The 18,914-nt window shown below is 34.5% G+C and overlaps 1 protein-coding gene across 1 annotated transcript in view; it reads left to right on the top strand.

Moving 5' to 3' along the window:
* The window catches only part of LOC126890479 (juvenile hormone esterase-like), a 149,140-nt gene that overhangs the window by 108,926 nt on the left and 21,300 nt on the right, over positions 1 to 18,914 (top strand). The window contains exon 4 of the mRNA XM_050659463.1: positions 17,442 to 17,780. Coding sequence (XP_050515420.1) covers positions 17,442 to 17,780 — 339 coding nt within the window. The remainder of the gene's footprint in view (positions 1 to 17,441; positions 17,781 to 18,914) is intronic.

The raw sequence follows: 18,914 nt of genomic DNA, 5'->3' as shown, positions 1-18,914 counted from the left end.
GTGGAGATTTCCGCCGTCTAAATGCCATGACCAAACCAGATCGCTACCCAATACCGCACATCCAGGATTTTGCTAACCAGCTACATGGAAAGAGAATTTTCTCTTGTATTGATTTGGTACGTGCTTTTTACCAAATTCCAGTCCACCCGAAGGAGGTACAAAAGACGGCTGTAATAACCCCCTTTGGGCTTTACGAGTTTCTCCGAATGCCATTCGGTTTGCGAAATGCTGCCCAGACGTTCCAGAGGTACCTCGATCACCTTTTTCGAGAATGCCCATATGTGTATGTATACATCGACGATATTTTGGTTGCCTCGGAGACTGATACCGAGCATGAGAAACACCTGGCATCAGTACTTCGGATTCTGAAAGCAAATGGACTTCAAATCAACAAGGATAAATCAAAATTCCGTGAAAGTGAAGTAAACTTCCTGGGTGCCACGGTCTCCCCAACTGGCGTTCGTCCATTAGAATAGAATAGAAATATACTTTATTGTCATGAAAAATTTAACAATTTTATAGACAAAGCTTACAAGAATCATAAATAAGAACAATAACAAATAACAAATACAATTTACTAAAATGATATAAATCGTCTATATAAATAAAAATAATGAAGAGAAACAAAAAAAAAACAGTAACAATCAATTGCAAAATTTAAAAAAAAATTTGCAAATTGCATATTCTACCTTAAGAAATTTAATAAGTTAAGTTAAACTGCTGCATATGACACTCAAATATAGATTAAGATTATACTTATAAATAAGAATACTGTACTTTCTTAGTTATTGGTTAAGAAACTCTGCTGTTGAATAATATGGTCTTTCAGATAAATAGGCTTTAGTCATTTTACGGAACTTGGGGAAATATGTTGCAGATTTAAGTTGTAGAGGGAGATGGTTGTAAAGTTTTTTTGCAGAATATAATATAGATTTCTTTACTAACTCACTGGACGGGATCGGTAAATAGATGTCAAAGGTAGAATTTCTGGTGGAATAGTCATGTCTAGGTCTTGCTGGAAAGACATGTAGATGTTTACGAATTAAGCAAACAGTTTCTAATATATATAAAGAAGGTAGTGTTAGAATCCTGTGATCTTTGAAGTAGCTTCTGCAATGTGTTGTTCTTCTGAGGCCAAACAGATATCTTATTGCTCTTTTTTGTAATTTAAAAATAACATCAGTTTGGGCAGCCGTACCAGAACCCCAAAAAGGGAGACCATATCGAAGATGTGACTCGAACAAAGAAAAATATGTTATTTTGGAAGAGGCTAAATTCATTTCCTTCGAAACAGATCTTATTGCAAAGCAAGCTGAGGATAGTTTCTTGCTTAACACATCAATATGAAGGGACCATTTCAGATTGCTATCTAAAAAAATACCAAGAAACTTTACAGAATCAACGATACTGATCTGGCTGTTATGAAGAGGTAAGGGTTGAAGAGCTCCTTTATAGGACAATGCTACTGTTTTATCTACGTTAAAAGAGAGTAAATTTGAATCGGACCAAGATTTTATTGTAAGTAGATCAGAAGTTATAGTAGCATGAAGAGTTGCGATATTTGAGTTGCTCCAAGTGATACTGGTATCATCAGCAAAAAGAAAAACTTTTCCATCGATTTTTAAGCTAGTGATGTCATTAATAAAGATAAGGAAAAGTAGAGGACCCAATACTGAACCTTGTGGTACCCCACATACAACATTTTTGAGACTAGAGTCTCTATCATTTGCTCTAACCAGTTGTTTCCTATTATCCAAGTAAGATTGAAACCAGTTCGAAGAAATACCTCGAATTCCATAGAAATCTAGTTTTTTTATCAAAATGTCGTGATTCACACAATCAAAAGCTTTGGCATAATCACAAAAAACAGTGGCAGTGTGCAGATTATTGTTTAATGCTTAATAAACATCATGTAGTACAGAAAACATGGCATCTGTGGTACATTTATTATTTAAAAAGCCGAACTGATTTTGTGATAAAATATTGTTATTAACGAGAAAGGACATAAGTCGGGCTTTTATGAGTCTCTCAATAATTTTGGAGAGTACCGGTAGTAATGCAATAGGTCTATAATTGCAGGCATTTGATTTTTCACCACCCTTATGAAGAGGAATAATGATGGCCGTCTTTAGGCACTCTGGAAATTTACCTTTCTCAAAAGAATCATTAATTAGAGAGATAAGGACTCCCAACACACTGTCTGGGAGATTTGAGAAAATTTTTATGGATAGTCCATCGGTACTACAGGAAGATTTGCTTTTGATATTATTGATTGTCTTAATCAGTTCAGATTTATCAACCGGTCTTATAAAGAATGAATTCGAGACCTTTCCTGAATTAGGGTGATAGGAAATGGGATCTTGTTGTGACACAATAGTCGATGTTATATTTTTACTCACATTAACAATTAGTCCTGTCGCCAGGGGGGGTACAACGGCCTCTTTAATTCAGATGGACTTACGTAAGTTTTTTTTATATATTTTGACCCGTAGAATACGAATTTTTTGGGTAACAGTTGATCCGGATGTCGATAAGATTGTTATAGACAAAGAACTTGAGGAATTACATAACAGCGATTTCTCGCAAAACAAAACATCTTTTTGTATTTTTTGGGTCATTTTAAGCAAAAAATATTCCTACAAGTTTTTTCGTAGAATGCATAGTTTTCGAGATAACCGCGGTTGAACTTTAAAAAAATCGAAAAATTGCAATTTTTGAACCCGAATAACTTTTGATTAAAAAATAAAGTAGCAATTCTGCTTACCGCATTTGAAAGTTTAAGTCAAATTATATCGGTTTTGATTATCTAAATTGCTAAAAATTAATTTTTTTATTGTTAAACAAATCTATAAATACATAGTGTTTCCCGTACCTAATACATGCGTTTTAACGCATGCTACGTAGAAATTGCCTCGCTTGCACTTATAGCTACTCTACCTACTCGTTCGATTTTAAATGTTGTTGTTTGTTTGGGTTTATATGACTGCGGACACTAAATCCATTCGCCAATTTTACTATTTTTTATTTTATTAGTCATTTTTTCGTATCTTATCCTAAAACTAATACTAATATAATAAACAATTCTACTAATAAATAATTATTTTTGTATTTTTTTTTTAATAATTTTATATATATACACACATATATATATATACATACATATATATATACACACATATATATATTTTTATTAATTTTTTTCCAAATGATGTTCTCAGAGTTCCACAGCAAAAACTGCAACATTCTTCTTTAGCCCTCTACTTCATTCGAAAGCTATTTTACTATGGACTGTCCAAGTTCGTCATTCATTTTTATCTACATATTTTTTTTTATATTTTTTTAATTATTATATTTTTTTTTCTATTTTTTTTTATATATCTTTTTTATATTTTTTCTTTCTTTTTTTTTATTATTTTTTTTTTTTTTATTTTTTTATTTTTTTTTTATTTTTTTTTTTTATTTTTTTTTTATTTTTATTTTATTATTTTTTTTTATATTTCTTTTCTTTTTTTTTTTTTTTTTTCTTTTTTTTTTCTTTTCTTTTTCTTTTAACATATAACAATTTACAAGAAATACTTACTCTATATTTTACAATTACAATTTAAGCTTAATATCTAAAATATGTTTATACAATAGTCGGTATACCAACTCATTATTTTCTAATGTTAATAAATAATTTAAATTAATGGGATGGTGGACATCAGTCAAAGAATACAGTGAATTTAAAAACATATTAACTTTATTAGAGATAAGAGAACAGGTCAAAATTTTGTGTTGTAGATTGCCCAACTGTCCACAAATACATTGTGGACTATCAGCTATATTAATTTTAAATAAATATGATGGAGTAAGACAGTGGTCAAATCTCATTCTGCATATGGTTCTTATCATATCTTTTGTCGACTCCATTTTAGAAAACCAAGGTTTATCCGTTATATAGTTTCTGATTGATCTGTAGTGGTTTCCTGTATTTACGTTTTCATCAATATACCTTTCTTTCCATTCTTTCTTAATCTCTTTGAATAAATTTGATTCAATATCTTTTGGCGTACAAAGATAATGGGTTAATACTCCTTGTGTCACCGCGTTTTTAGCCAATTCATATACCATTTCATTTCCAGTTATTCCATATGAATGAGAAATCATTGAAATTTTAAATGAGAAATCATTGAAAACATCACTCACATACTAGGTGTTTATAACTTTGTTTAACAATAAAATAATAAATTTGTAGCAATGCAAATAATCAAAACCGATATAATTTGACTTAAACTTTCAAATGCGGTAAGCAGAATTGCTACTTTATTTTTTAATCAAAAGTTATTCGGGTTCAAAAATTACAATTTTTCGATTTTTTGAAAGTTCAACCGCGGTTATCTCGAAAACTATGCATTCTACGAAAAAACTTGTAGGAATATTTTTTGCTTAAAATGACCCAAAAAATACAAAAAGATATTTCGTTTTGCGAGAAATCGCTGTTATGTAATTCCTCAAGTTCTTTGTCTATAACAATCTTATCGACATCCGGATCAACTGTTACCCAAAAAATTCGTATTCTGCGGGTCAAAATATATAAAAAAAACTTGGGTAAGTCCATCTGAATTACGGAGGCCGTTGTACCCCCCCTGGCGACAGGACTAAATGTATTCATTTAGATTTTCTGGGTCTGGAAAGGAAAATGTTTGAGCTGTGTGAGTTTTATTACGAAGATCGTTTATTATGGACCAAGTTTCTTTTGCAACACTTTTAGAGCTTCTCAGACGATTTTGATAGTACAATTTTTAGCTGATTTTATAAGTTTTAAATAGATTGCCCTGTACTTGTTGTTATATTCAGTAACAGAGACGTTGGTAGTAAATTTCTTGATGTACAGTAGTGAACGCATATTTTTGGCTGATATGCGGACACCTTTGGTAGTCCAGGGTTTGTGATGTTTTGGCTTAATTGTGATTAAAGGAAATGCTTTATTAAAGATACAGACAAGCTTATTCAAAAAGTCACTGAAATTAATATCGACGTTCTTAGAAGGAAAGGGCCACTCAGAGGTTAAGCATAAATTTTGGAATTTACGAAAATTCCGAGCGGAAAAAATCCTGCCTAAACGTCGAGTTTTCGAAGAGTGCTTGCTAAAGATGTTAAACTTCGTATAAACCGCTTCATGATCAGATAGTCCCGCATTAACAGTTGTAGCGCAGACATCACGGGGTGAGAAGTCTGTGACAATATAATCAATTATGGTAGATGAAGTTTTTGTAATCCTTGTAGGAGAATCAATGTGCATTGTTAGACCATACGATTCAAATATGTTGACTAGGGATATTTGTGTAGCACAAGCAGCAGCATAATTAATGGTAAGTCCCCGCATAAAATTTTTCTGCTTTTATGGGGCAGGTCATCTAACAAATTAAGCAGGTTCTGAAAAAATAGTTCCACGGAAGAGTCAGGTGATCTATAAATGCAAATAATATAAAGATTAAATTTCTTACTGTAAACTAAGGAAAACTCAAAGAATGCTTCGCTTAATAGAAAATCATATTTTGTTACCAGAGAAAAATCATTATTTGTAGAAAGAATCAGGGTACCTCCATGCGCTGAACTTTGACGATCGTACCTAGAAATAGTGGAATATTTTTCTACAAAAAAAGGCTCGTTGACTTCAAGCCAGTGCTCAGTAACCGCAACTATCGGAGGAAACCCTAATTCCTCTAGAAATAGAAATAATTCATCAGTTTTATATCTTATAGAACGAACATTGCCGGCTAAAGTAGGCGCAATTCGCAACTTTCCACAACCTACGACCTATCGACAGCTGCGAAGGTTTATGGGTATGCTCAATTTCTACAGACGTTGGTTACCAAATGTTGCGAATGAACTAATGCCATTAACGGACTTACTGTCTCAGTAAAAGAAAAAGAAGCAAGAACTGACATTAACACCAGCAGCTGCAGCAGCTTTCTCCAAAGTCAAAGAACTCTTGGCCGCGTCGACTGAATTGGTTGTCCCAGCACCGAATGCCCAATTGAACATGTCAGTTGATGCCTCAGATGTTGCCATCGGCGGTGTTTTGCAACAGCTTATAGGTGAACATCTACAACCCATCGCTTTCTTCTCTAGAAAGCTTTCCAAGACGGAGCGAAACTATAGCACTTATGACCGAGAGCTGTTGGCCATATTCAGTGGCATACATCACTTCCGCCATTTTCTTGAGGGCATGCCGTTTACCATTTATACTGACCACAAGCCTTTAACGTTTGCCTTCCAACAGCGACATGAGCGGCAGTCTCCACGACAGATACGCCAACTAGAATTTATTGGACAATTCTCGACTGACATTCGACATATTCAGGGTGCAGCCAATATCGTTGCCGATTGTCTCTCACGACCCGAAGTAGACGCTGTCACAACACCCATTACCATTGACTATAACCGGCTATCCGAAGCTTAGACTACAGATGAGACTCTCCAACAGACTCTGAACGATCCTGCTAGCTCCTTACAACTTCAGCGAATAGTTCTACCAGATAGCCAACGACCTATTTATTGTTCAGTCCAAGATGGTCGTATACGAGTTTATGTGCCAGCTGTGTTCCAGAGAGACGTTTTCCTGAAGTTCCACACGCAGTCCCACCCAGGACATGCTGCTACATTACGAATGATTGCCGAACGCTTTGTGTGGTATAACATGAATCGCCAAGTCAAGCAGTGGTCACGAGAGTGCATCCAATGTCAACGTGCCAAAATTGGACGTCACTCTGTTACACCTGTGACACCTATAGGAATGCCAGACGATCGATTCGCACACATACATGTCGACATTGTGGGCCCACTTCCAACAAATCAGAACCTTCGATACCTGCTCACAATCATCGATCGTTTCACGAGATGGCCCGAGGCCATACTTATCTCGGAAATTACAGCCGAAGTTATTGCGCAGAAGCTCCTTGAGGGATGGATATCTCGGTTTGGTGTGCCAGCAACCATAACAACGGATCGAGGTAGGCAATTTAAGAGCCACTTATTTCGCCAGCTCAATAGATTGCTAGGTGTACAACATATTAAAACCACTGCCTACCATCCACAGTCCAGTACCGCGGACACAGTATCGTGGGTTGACGCCCTCCCTCTGGTCATGCTAAGCCTTCGAAACACTTTCAAACAGGACATTGCGTGTACAGCCTCCGAGTTAGTGTATGGTACCCCAGTATGTCTGCCTGGACAGCTGCTTGTCCCTAGTGCTGCTACACCCGACGAGCACAGTTTTGTCCAACGACTACGTCAGACCATGGGAGCATTGCGGCCTGTACCGACGAGCAACCACTCAGTCCGCACTGCCTTTGTCCATCCGGATCTGCAGACTACAAGTCATGTGTTTGTGCGGACTGATAAAGTAAAGCCTCCGCTTACACTTCACTATACAGGCCCGTTCAGAGTGATAGAGCGAAAAGACAAGTTTCTAACTGTGGATGTCAAAAATGTTCCTCAGCGAATTTCCATGGACCGACTCAAACCAGCATAAATTCCAGCGGCCCAACAGGTGCAGGAAGAACATGCATATGCCAACCGTCTGATGAGCAACACAGGTCAACATAGCCGTTCGAAACCAGTAGGTTCCTCACTGGAGGGGAGCCCTGTGGCAGATTGACAGTTAACCTACGACCACATATGTGTTGGCCGACTGGGGAAAGAAGAGAAGATTGATTAACCGACGTCTGTCAGAACACATTCAGAAACTCTGAAAAGAACTGTCATAGTTTTTCTTACTTGTTTTAGTATGTAGTTTGTTGTAAATAAATAAATAAAATAGTTTAAAGTGTGCCCCGACTACTTTGCATCCCGCAAACCGGCCACAACCCACATTAAGTCTATAAAATCCATTAGTTTTTCTGGAATAGAGAGTTGCTAATTAAGACTTTACAATATGTATTTAAATAATTTAAATTGCATTTTCAGATATTTATTAACAACCTTTAGATTTTACTAAAAAATCCAAAACCAAACTACACTTTTAAGCCTTAACCAAAAATTGGCTTTATCTTGTCATGTCATGTCACTCTTGTCATATTGAATGTCCATTTCCTATTTTTTTAGTTGGTCTGTTCCCATTGAACTGACAAGTACCTAGAATTTGAGGATATATTCTATTATATCTAACAACATCGACTTGTAGTCACCATATTCTAATAATATATATATATATATAGTATGTAAACCATATATTATGGGGTTACCACTTTAAATAGTGTGTTAGTTTCAAACTACTCAGCAGAATGTAAGTATTCCCACATGTTTTTTTATTTCTAACAGTCACAATTTTAACTTTTTTGCAATGAAATACCTCATTCTAGGCACTGAAGATGTTCTGAATTAGAACGAAAACGTTTTGCAATCCATTTGGATGGCATTTTAGATAGTTTTTAATAAACGATTTTATACCAGAATACAATTTGAAGTTTTTACTTCTGTATATGTTTTTTAAACTATGGTATACAGCCGACTATTGAGATTTTCCCATTGATTTTATTTTTGAAACTAAAGTATGTGTGATGTAGATAGGTCAAATAGCAGTAGACGTTTTAGCCTAGGGACTTCATTCGCATCGTGCAGGTTTAGTTGGGCGCCTAACCGATTTGGGTTCACTGACACTCTTTCACTATAGTTGACACTAAGGTTCAAAACAGACGAACAACTCTGCAGCACTAATCTGTGGATCCACAAAGTGGCTGAAACAGGCAATTTTTGTAGTCCCAATGATTTTGAAATGGACGCGACAGTGGCCAGCTACTGTCGCCAGCCACTATCGCTCGTGTGAAATGGCATGTTTAATTTACGTTTAATTTACATAGGAATTTACGGGTAATCATTGGAAGCTACTCTGTGGATCCACAGAGTAGTGCTGCAGAGTGGTTCGTCTGTTTTGAACCTAAAACGATGTGTGGCTTCTTTGATGGATTCTAAGGTTTAAAACAGACGAAACACTCTGCAGCGCTACTCTGTGGATCCACAAAGTGGCTGAAACAGGCGCTTTTGTAGCTCCAATGATTTTGTAATGGACGCCACAGTGGCGAGGATCGGCGACAGTGACTGGCGTCAGTGGCTGGCCACAGCCGCATGTCTGAAATGGCACGTTTAATTTACATAAGAATTTGCGTCTAATCTTCGCAGTGGCGGATCGAGAAATTTTTTTGCGGGGGTCATAGATCTTGAGGGTGATTTACTTACTTTTTTCTGATACAAGGTCACTTAGTCTTGTCACCCCTAGGATAAGTGGGTTTTCTATTATTTTTTGGATGAGTCTATTTTTTTTTGTTTGACAGCTCTCTGTTGTCTTTTTTTTTAGGATTATTGAATTGATATTTATTTTTGTATGGAGAGGATCATGACCCAGTAACTTCCCCCTCTGGATCCGCCACTGAATCATCGGAAGCTACTTTGTGGACCCACAGAGTAGCGCTGCAGAGTGATTCGTCTGTTTTTGCACTCATGGTGAATGATTTCGTTACCGACTTAGTAGGAAGCATCAAAAATAGCTCGCAGTACTTTATTTTGGAACCTCTGCAATTTGGATGTGCTCGAATTGCTAGCAGTTTTCCACAGTTGGATGCCGTAGGTCCAAACAGGTTTCAAGATTGTATTGCATAATATTTTGTTTTTTAATGTAAGCTTTGATCTGCGACCGATGAACCAATACATGTTTCTTAGCTTGAGGCCAAGTTGCTTGCGCTTAGTGAATATGTGTTTCATTCAAATCATTCGTCGATCCAGGTGCATGCCGAGGTATTTGGCGCTATCAGATTGTGGAAGTTGACAATTGATAAACTCAATAGGAATGGGCTCTCTGTGGAGAGTAAACGTCAAGTGTGTTGATTTAAATCCTGGTGCTTTAATACGCCATCCGTTTAGCCAGTTCTGGATTTTGATCAGACTAGTAAAGGTTGACGTTATATTTTTGTAAAAATGGTATATCCGTAAAATAAATAAATAGTTTGCAGGTTCCCCGAGGCTGATATTAGATCAGTGTGGGACGTCAAAGTGGCTGTATCATCAGAAAATGTCACAACAGTGGTAAATCGTGTTGATGGCAAGTATGCAGTATTTATTTATCGTATGGCATACAATAAGAACACATAATTAAAAAGTAATATAAAACGTTATATGGAGTATTACAAACGAACATCCAATGTATAAATATAATGTAAAACATTTTCGGTTGCATTCAGAAACTCATCGAAAACTCCAGGGGACCGCCTTCGCAGGCATTCTTCAACAATGTGACGGACGGTCTGTCGTTGCGCACCACAGTAAGGGCTTTTCACCATCTATATAAGCTGTCAGTACATTTACTGCTACTTGTTCTTATTCTGTTAAGCGTTGTGCATGTATTCCGGGGTAGTTCAAAGCGTGGCGGTTTCTGATCGATAAAGGCCATTTTGTGTGCTTCCTGTTGTGAGTCGCTCTCCCATTGTCTTGTCTAAGTGTTATGGGGAATTCTTACGACGAGGTCGAGGCGCGTGTTGAAACGAGCTTCAAGTGGGTCCTAATTTAAACGTCGGCAAAGAGAGATATAATATATATAATAGTGGAAAAGAAAGAGAACTCAGATACCCTACAAGACGGTAAAATTAGTAATATTTACGTTGTGATAAAATGTCCCGAATATGTCCCGAATAATACAGGCAAACAAAAAGTTGACCGCCCTCAGTGGTGGAGATAAAAATATTAGTTGGTTTTTTTAATTCTCACAATGATAAAAATTAGAACAAAACGTAGTTTAACCATAAAATTACCACGCCACTGGTCGTACCCTCGGTTGACGAGACATCCACACTATCCACAGGCTAATAAATTTTTGCATTTGGTATTATTTTAAGGGTCATAAATACCAAATTTTGACAGAAATTTCTCTATCTCTTCTTGCGTTTAATCTTTTTCACGTTGGGTTGAATCCCGTCTTCAGTTTTTATCTTTTTCTGTTACATTTTTTTATTTCACTCATAACACGCAACACGCTCTGTCAGTTTTCCTCTTTATAGTGAGGTCGAAATATTCCTGATGTATGAAGGTAGCCCTTAATAATGAAGGATATCTGGGGCCTAGTTTGTTCATTTCGATATCAAGCTTATCATGGTGGATGGGTAGTAGATGGTTAGTCTGGATTTTTCAAAATTCTCTGAGAAGTGAATGACTTCTTCGCAGTTTCAGTGGTGGAATGTGACTCAGAATAGGAAGCCAATAGTTCTGTGTTGGTCTAGTTGTACCTGAGATCATTCGCATTGTCTGATTTAATTGGGTATCAATAATCTTCGCGTGTTTGCTATTGATCCATACCGGGGAAGCATATTCAGCTGCCGAGTATACAAGTCCGAGAGCGGATCATCTAAGTACGGAGGCTGAGAATCCGCCCGTGGTGTCATATAGATTTTGGATTATAATATTTCGCCTCTTCAGTTTTTCTGCCGTTCTTTTTAGGTGTTCTTTAACCTTCCGCAACTAACATAGGTTTTCTGAACATTAAAGTTAACATCCGTCTCAGAGACCTACATAAAAAATGTTTCCATTGAAACACCTTCAAGTGTAGGGTTGTGTTTACTCGTTGAACAAGTGAAATTAAACAAGAATGATAACTATTTTTCATTTACTAATCCTCTTAAACATTAGCAAAATACGAACGAAAATAAAAACAATTATAATTCACATCTCATTTGTGAAAAACAAGCTCAATTTTTTTACTGCTGTTTTATGTACATAGCTTCAGCTTTTACTCCTGACAAGTGGGTTACTAAATTATCAGCACTTGTTTGCACGTTCTTTCGTTAATATAAATATTTTTTCATCGAGTATGTTTCATCGATGTCACGTCAACCATCGGTCTCTGAGACAAAATTTTCCGATAATTGCATAATCACTTGACACTGAAGACTCAAACTTCAACACTAAAAACATACATCTGAATCAGGCAGCTACTGATGGCGGCGAAGATACATAACGAACAATTTGAATATATTCATAAAAACTCTAAGTAGTCCGTCTCAAAGACCCAATGTTAGTCACCGAAGGTTAAAACGCAATGTTCTGTCAACAATCACTCCAAGATATTTTGGTGTTGAGTTATGAGTGAGTAGTCTGTTTTCAAAGTAAACGGAGAGTTTTTGGTTTGCTTAGGCATTATTCAGATGGAAATAGCACACTTCACTTTTTATTGCATTGGTTCGTAATCTTCATTTGTGAAAGTATTCACCCATAATCATCAGTATTGTTCATCATCAGTATTGTTTCTGTAACATAAATGTTATTATGTCGTGCTACAATGGTGTAATCCACAGCGTAGCCAAATTTCTGCGAATTTGTCCTAGGTAGGTCCGCGATGTATAAATTAAACATTAAGGGTACCAAAGGATATCCACGTGGCAGTCCATTGCTGAGCTTCATCTGGACACTTTTTAAGTTGCCCATGGTGATCCGAAAAAGTCTGTCGGTGGAGAAAAGCACCAGGAAGCGATGAAGTAGCACCAGAAATTATGAAATATATAGGAGTAAAAGCAAAAGAAAAATTTGTATACATATACATACAGTGTTGTAATAAAGTATGGAACCAAGCAAATATCTTTGAAACGAAAAGAACAATATTTATGAAACTTTTCATGCAAGTACAGTGATGCAAAAGACATCTGATGCTATATTTTTTGTTACTACTCCTCTGCCGGTTTCACCGGAAATACGCTTAACTTATTTATTTTAAATGGGACACCCTATATATTTTTGCAAATTTTAAAAGAACTTGTTATTTTTTATTCATACATACCAAGTTTGAAAGAAAAAACTGTTAAAACAAGAAATAAATCTCTTTACATTTAAAAAATAAGTTAATTTTAAATGTTGAAAATGCTTGCTGTTCACCTCCTGACAACGTGCAAGCCTATAAATGAATTCGTGAGTCAGTGTTTGCAAAATTTCTCCACGTATTAATTCAGATTCATCAATTATTCTTTGTCTCAAATCCTGCAAGTATGTTGGTCGCCTAACGTAAACAATTGATTTAAAATAACCCCAAAAAAATCTAACGGGTTGAGGTTCGGGGAACGAGCGGGCCACTCTATGAATTCTCTACGTCCAATTCATTGATTTGGAAAAATTCCTTTCCAAAAAATGAAAATTCACCATAACCGATTATCATTAATATTTCAATACGATATTTTTCACTTAAATGAACCATTTTTAATACAACTTATTTCTGTCAATTAGTTCAGTAACAGTTTTACCTACTATACTAAATTCAAGTAAATCATATAGTGCATGTAAACAAAAATTTTAGTTTACAGTATAGATGGTACTCGTTTATTTCCAAATATGTTGTATTAATACAAAAAATTATCTACAGACACTTTTTAACAAATTTTTTCTACCAAATTTGGTATGTATGAATTCAAAATAGCAGTTTCTTTTAAAATCCGCAAAAATATACACGGTGTCCCATTTAAATTAAATAAGTTAAGGGTATTTCCGGTGAAACCGGAAGTGGAGTAGTAACAAAGAATATGGCAACAGATGCCTGTTGCGCCACTGTACTTGCATGCAAAGTTTCATAATAATTGTTCTTTTCATTTTAAAGATATGTATTTGCTTGGTTCCATACTTTATCCCAACCCAGTATAACCTAATAGGGAAGAGAAAAGTAATACCCAGAGAATCGAAAAATGCAGTAATTATACCTATATACAAGAAAGAAAACACAAGAGACTGTAAGAACTATGTAGGTATATTACTACTATGTGTAGCAGCAAAAGTATACGAAACCATAGTAGAAAGGAAAATCAGAAAAGAAATTAAACACAAATTAGAGGACGTACAAAGTGGATTAAGGAAAGGACACAACACACAGTACCATATATTCACCATGCAACAAGTAATAGAGAAAAAAATATATGGGAAAGTCTAAAGAAGAAACCAGTAAGTGAAGAACTGATAGAAGCAACAAAAAGTATATACAAGAAAACGACAAATACAGTAAGAATGTTAAATATACAGTCACAACCATTTGAAACAACTCAAGGAGTTAGGCAAGGGGGAAGTCTCAGCCCAGTGCTATTCATACATATAATAGATGAGATAGTGAAAGAATGTAAGAAAACTTTCAAGAAATACTGCATCGGTTGGAACAGAATGCAAATGATAAACGCTGAGATGTGTATATTTGCAGACGACATAGTACTAATTGCGGAAACAGCAGAAAAACTAAAATAGAACTTAGATAAATGGAACCTAGAAGCAAGCAAATACAACTTAAACTTAAACAAAGAGAAGACTCAGATAATGAAAGTATCAAGGAAAAAGGGACGGAAGATCAAATAGAAGTAATGATAGACCAACAAAAAATAATACAGAAAAATTCATACAAATACTTAGGAACAGTAATCAACAACAAAAGAGACATCGAGGATGATCTTAACAACATAATGGAAAACACAGGAAAACTATTCCAAGCACTAAATAGAGGATTCCATAATAACACAGAAATATCGACAAAGACCAAGATGATAATATACAACTATTTTAATGGGAATAAGCCACAATTTTACCAAAAAAATGATTTTATTAACGTTTCGAAGCCCATTTGGGCTTCGAAATCATTTTTTTTTTGGTAAAATTGTGGCTTATTCCCATTAAAAATAGTTGATTATAAAAATGCCACAAGTTAATAGCTTCAGAACGATAATATACAAAACAATATATAGACCTACGGTGACATATTATGGAGCAGAAAATTGGAGCAGAGATGAAATACCTCAGAAGAACGATCGGAGTAAAAAGAACTGATAGAATCAGAAATGAAGAAATCAAACCGATACTCCACTTATTCAAGGAGAAAAACTTGGCATGGTTCGGACTTTTAATCCGGATGGACAATAATAGACAAGTAAAAAGAGTTTGAGACGCCAAACCAATAGGGAAGAACAGAAGATAAAGACCCATTAAAGAATTGAACAGTGACATCTCGCAGATACTGCAGAGTAAGGGTAAGACTGGGCAGGAAGCAACACAGATGGCATCCAATAGGAAGGAATGGAGAGAGTTCGATAAGAGATGGAGACCTCAGAAGATTGTAAAATATTGTAATTAATGAATTATTGTATTATAAATGGCCCAACACCGAAAGGTACAAATGGGTCTACTGATTAAGTAAGTAAGTTAAAATAAACTAATCCTACTTAATAATAAAGATTTATGTTAATAATTGGTAAGTTATCATACCGCCCTTTAAAAAAACCGTCATCTGTCAGTAAAAAAATGTATTTACACAAACACTCAAATATTATGAAATGTATACTTCACAGCAACCATCTAAAGATTTATAGAAGTGAGATTCAGTATAAAATGATTACAACAAGTAAACGAATATCAAACATAATGAATTAATGGCACGTATCTTAAACATTTTGATAATATATGACGTCACGACTAATAAGGGCGCATTTTGGGCTAACTGGCATAATTTGAATTTTCCCTCGATTTTAATCGTCTTTAGGGGCCAAACTAAAGAGAAAAACAACTTCTTTTCTTTGATATATATTTTAAATCATGTTCCGTTATGATTTATAGCATATTTTTCAAGTTTAAAATCTTATGCAAGTTCCCTATTAGTCGTGTAAATAACCGTGTAATTTTCAGGAACTACGAATTTCATGAAAATTTGGATCTAGGTTCTACTTACTCTCTACTTTAAAGTTGAACTTGTGCCATTAGTTGCTTTTATTTGGGGGGTGACAGCTACCCCTTTTCGGGGTGAAAAATCATACGTTGAACGTAAGTCCGGAAATGGATAAATTGACTAATTCTATGTAACTCTTGTTCTATAAAGTTTTTTAAATAAGTTAATACTTCTCTAGTTATTTGCGAGTGAAAATGTGTACCATTTAAAAAAAAACACGTGTTCAGACGGTTTTTCGCAAATAACTCAAAAGTATTTTATCGCAAAAATACTTCTAGTAAAAATGTAGCTTATAAAAAAACGAAAAAAATTATGTATTTATGAAGTATATAAATCCAGTAAAAGCAAATTGTAGCTGATGAAAAAACGTTCTTATTCGTCAAATTCCAAATTGAATATTTCAACGCGAAATAATAAAAAAATAAAGCAGTTTTCAGGAAAAACTTATTAAAATTGTTTGAATGTGTTTTAAAAGAACTTTATTTTTATTTTTATAAGAACTTATAGCATCAATACTAAGCAAGTTACGCTCAAAATAAAGTTGGCCCATTTTTTGGTACAAAAAAATCATGAAATTCTACATCTATTTAGCACCTTAAATGAAATTATTCGTTACCGCTTTACCATTTACTTTATATGTGTGATGTTTATACGATAATATGTAAGTTTGACTGCTTAGAAAAGCTTATTTTTGGAAAAATTTGGTCTTATAGTAAAAAAAAATTGGAAAAATGCTATTTTTTCAAAATAATTTAAAAAGTATTAGTGATACGAAAAATCTCAAAGAATAAAAAATGTAAGACCTTTTATAATTATGCTAATTTCATTTAATTTTTCTTTAAGACAAAAATTGGATAAGATATGGCTGTTCAAAGTTGGTACACACTTGTGATTCGTGACTTGTTCAGGCATTTTTAGCTATAACCCTTTCAAAAATAACCACTTTAAACCGGTGAAACTTACAGATCGTATAAAAAATACATAAGTAAAGTAAATTGTTTGTAAAGCGGTAATAATTAATTTCATTTCGGGTGCTCAATGGAGCAGAAAAACACGATTTTCACGATATTTTTGTACCGAAAAAAAAGTGCCAACTTTATTTTGAGCGTAACTAGCTTAGTTTTAATGCTAGAGACTTTCTTAATAAATAAAAATAAATATTTTTTAAACAACTTAAAGAAGTTTTCTTAGGTTTTCCCGAAAAAAGCTTAAATTTTTAGTTGTTTCACATTAAAATATTTGATTTGGAATTTGACGAACTAGAACGTATTTTTCATGAGCTAAAACTTTGCTGTTGCTGGGTCTATAGACTTCATGAGTAAATATTTTTTTCATATTTTATAAGCTACATTTTTACTAAGAATATTTTTTTCGATAAAATACTTACTTTTTGAGTTATTTGCGAAAAATAGCCTAAAAACGTGTTTTGTCCAAAAATAAACATTTTCAATCGCAAATAACTCGAAAAGTATTGACACTTTAAAAACTCTATAGAAAAAAGTTTCCGTAGAATTAGTCAATTTATCCATTTCGGACTTATTTTAAACGCGCGTTTTTTACCCCCGAGAATGTCACTCCCGAGTAAAGCAACCTACGACACAATTTTAACTTTGAAGTAGAGGGTAAGTAGAACTTAAATCCAAATTTACATGCAATTCGGAGTTGACCCTAAAAATTACACGGTATCGCCGTAATTTCCGTTCATTTACTTGACTAAAATATGAACTTATACTTTTAGTCAGTAAGTACCACCGATGCAATAGCTCCTAATATAGAAAAACCAAACAAAACAGCAGTAATAACATCCCATCCAGTGGACATAATTACCAGAGGTCAATATAATAAAGTTCCTACTATAATAGGGTACAACAATCGAGAAGGATTGTATGTAGAAGTAATTAGAAGACTGGTGGCTGCTGCAGAAAATAAGTCACCAGACGAAGAGAAACCTGAAGATTTTGATTTGAAACTATTTTTATTACCAGGATTAAGCGAAGATGATCCCAAAAATAAACTTATTTTGAAGACTGTCAGAGAAACTTATTTGCAGGGACCACTAGCTCAAGATAAATTTTTGGTAAGTTGTTAATTAAACAGATTTATATTGTGTTACTCGTTTTATTAAGGGGATAGGCGCAAACTTTCGGCTCAGTGCTATTTAAATGCATTCATGTTTTGTTTTTCGAATCCTGACAAAAATAATTAGTATTTTTGAAAAATTTAGACGCAGAATTAAAGATTACATTATTACCGAGGGCCAAAAAAACTATAGAACCATCTCCCTTTACAACTCAAATCTGCAAAATCTTTCCTAAAGTTCCGTAAAATGACAAAAGCTCATCTATCTAAAAGATCATATTATCAGTAGAAGAGTTACTTAATGACTAACTAAGAAATTACAGTAATGTACCGGGTGTCCCAATAAGAATGGCTCTCGGCCATATCTCAGGAACCGTTTATAGTAGAGCTTTGAAATAAAAAATTTTATAACAAAAGTTGCCTCAGGAAAAGCCTGGAAATTATTTTCATAATTGTGGGTCCACCGCTAGAGGGCGTAATTGAATATCAAAAATAAAAAAATCAAAATTTTACAAAATTTTCCTAATGAAGGGGCACTGGAAATCCGATGATTGTATTCTTCATCAAATTCTGCGCATATTTAATTTAACAAGTTTAACTCTACCTTTGCAAATAAGAGGTGGGGGTGAGTGGGAACGTTGTTATGAAAAAATGGCTGTAAGTCCGGTTCTGCTAAATCAAATTTTGAAAACTGGGTCTTGTTGAAGACAGATCTTTTTCTTCAATGTAAGCGTGATAATTTTGAACCATCCTAATAAGTAATAAGCCAGCTGGGAGGCGTTATTTAATTTTTTTCAAAAATCTAGTTTTCTTTGGAAAATATTAAATACAAGTATGCATTTTTAATCATACTTTATAAAATTAGATTAAATTAGCAATAGAATAGCGAAAACCGCATGTCGATACCTTTTTTCTATCTCAAGATATCTCGAGAAACGTGTAAATTTTATACATAACTGTTACTATCACCGGTGAGCTAAGTTAATGAAAAGTAGTGTGCTGTGGAAAAAAACAAAATAACATTTTCCAGATGTCAACGTATAAAACTATAATTAATTAAAACAACAATATAAAGAGAGAAAATACTATTAAAATTAAATATAACACAGAACAAAAAGAACTACTTAGTGAC

Source organism: Diabrotica virgifera, chromosome 8 (assembly GCF_917563875.1).
Source record: "Diabrotica virgifera virgifera chromosome 8, PGI_DIABVI_V3a".
Classification (NCBI taxonomy): domain Eukaryota; kingdom Metazoa; phylum Arthropoda; class Insecta; order Coleoptera; family Chrysomelidae; genus Diabrotica; species Diabrotica virgifera.
Note: the sequence above shows the minus strand (reverse complement) of the source record. Positions and strands in the feature narration are given on the sequence as shown.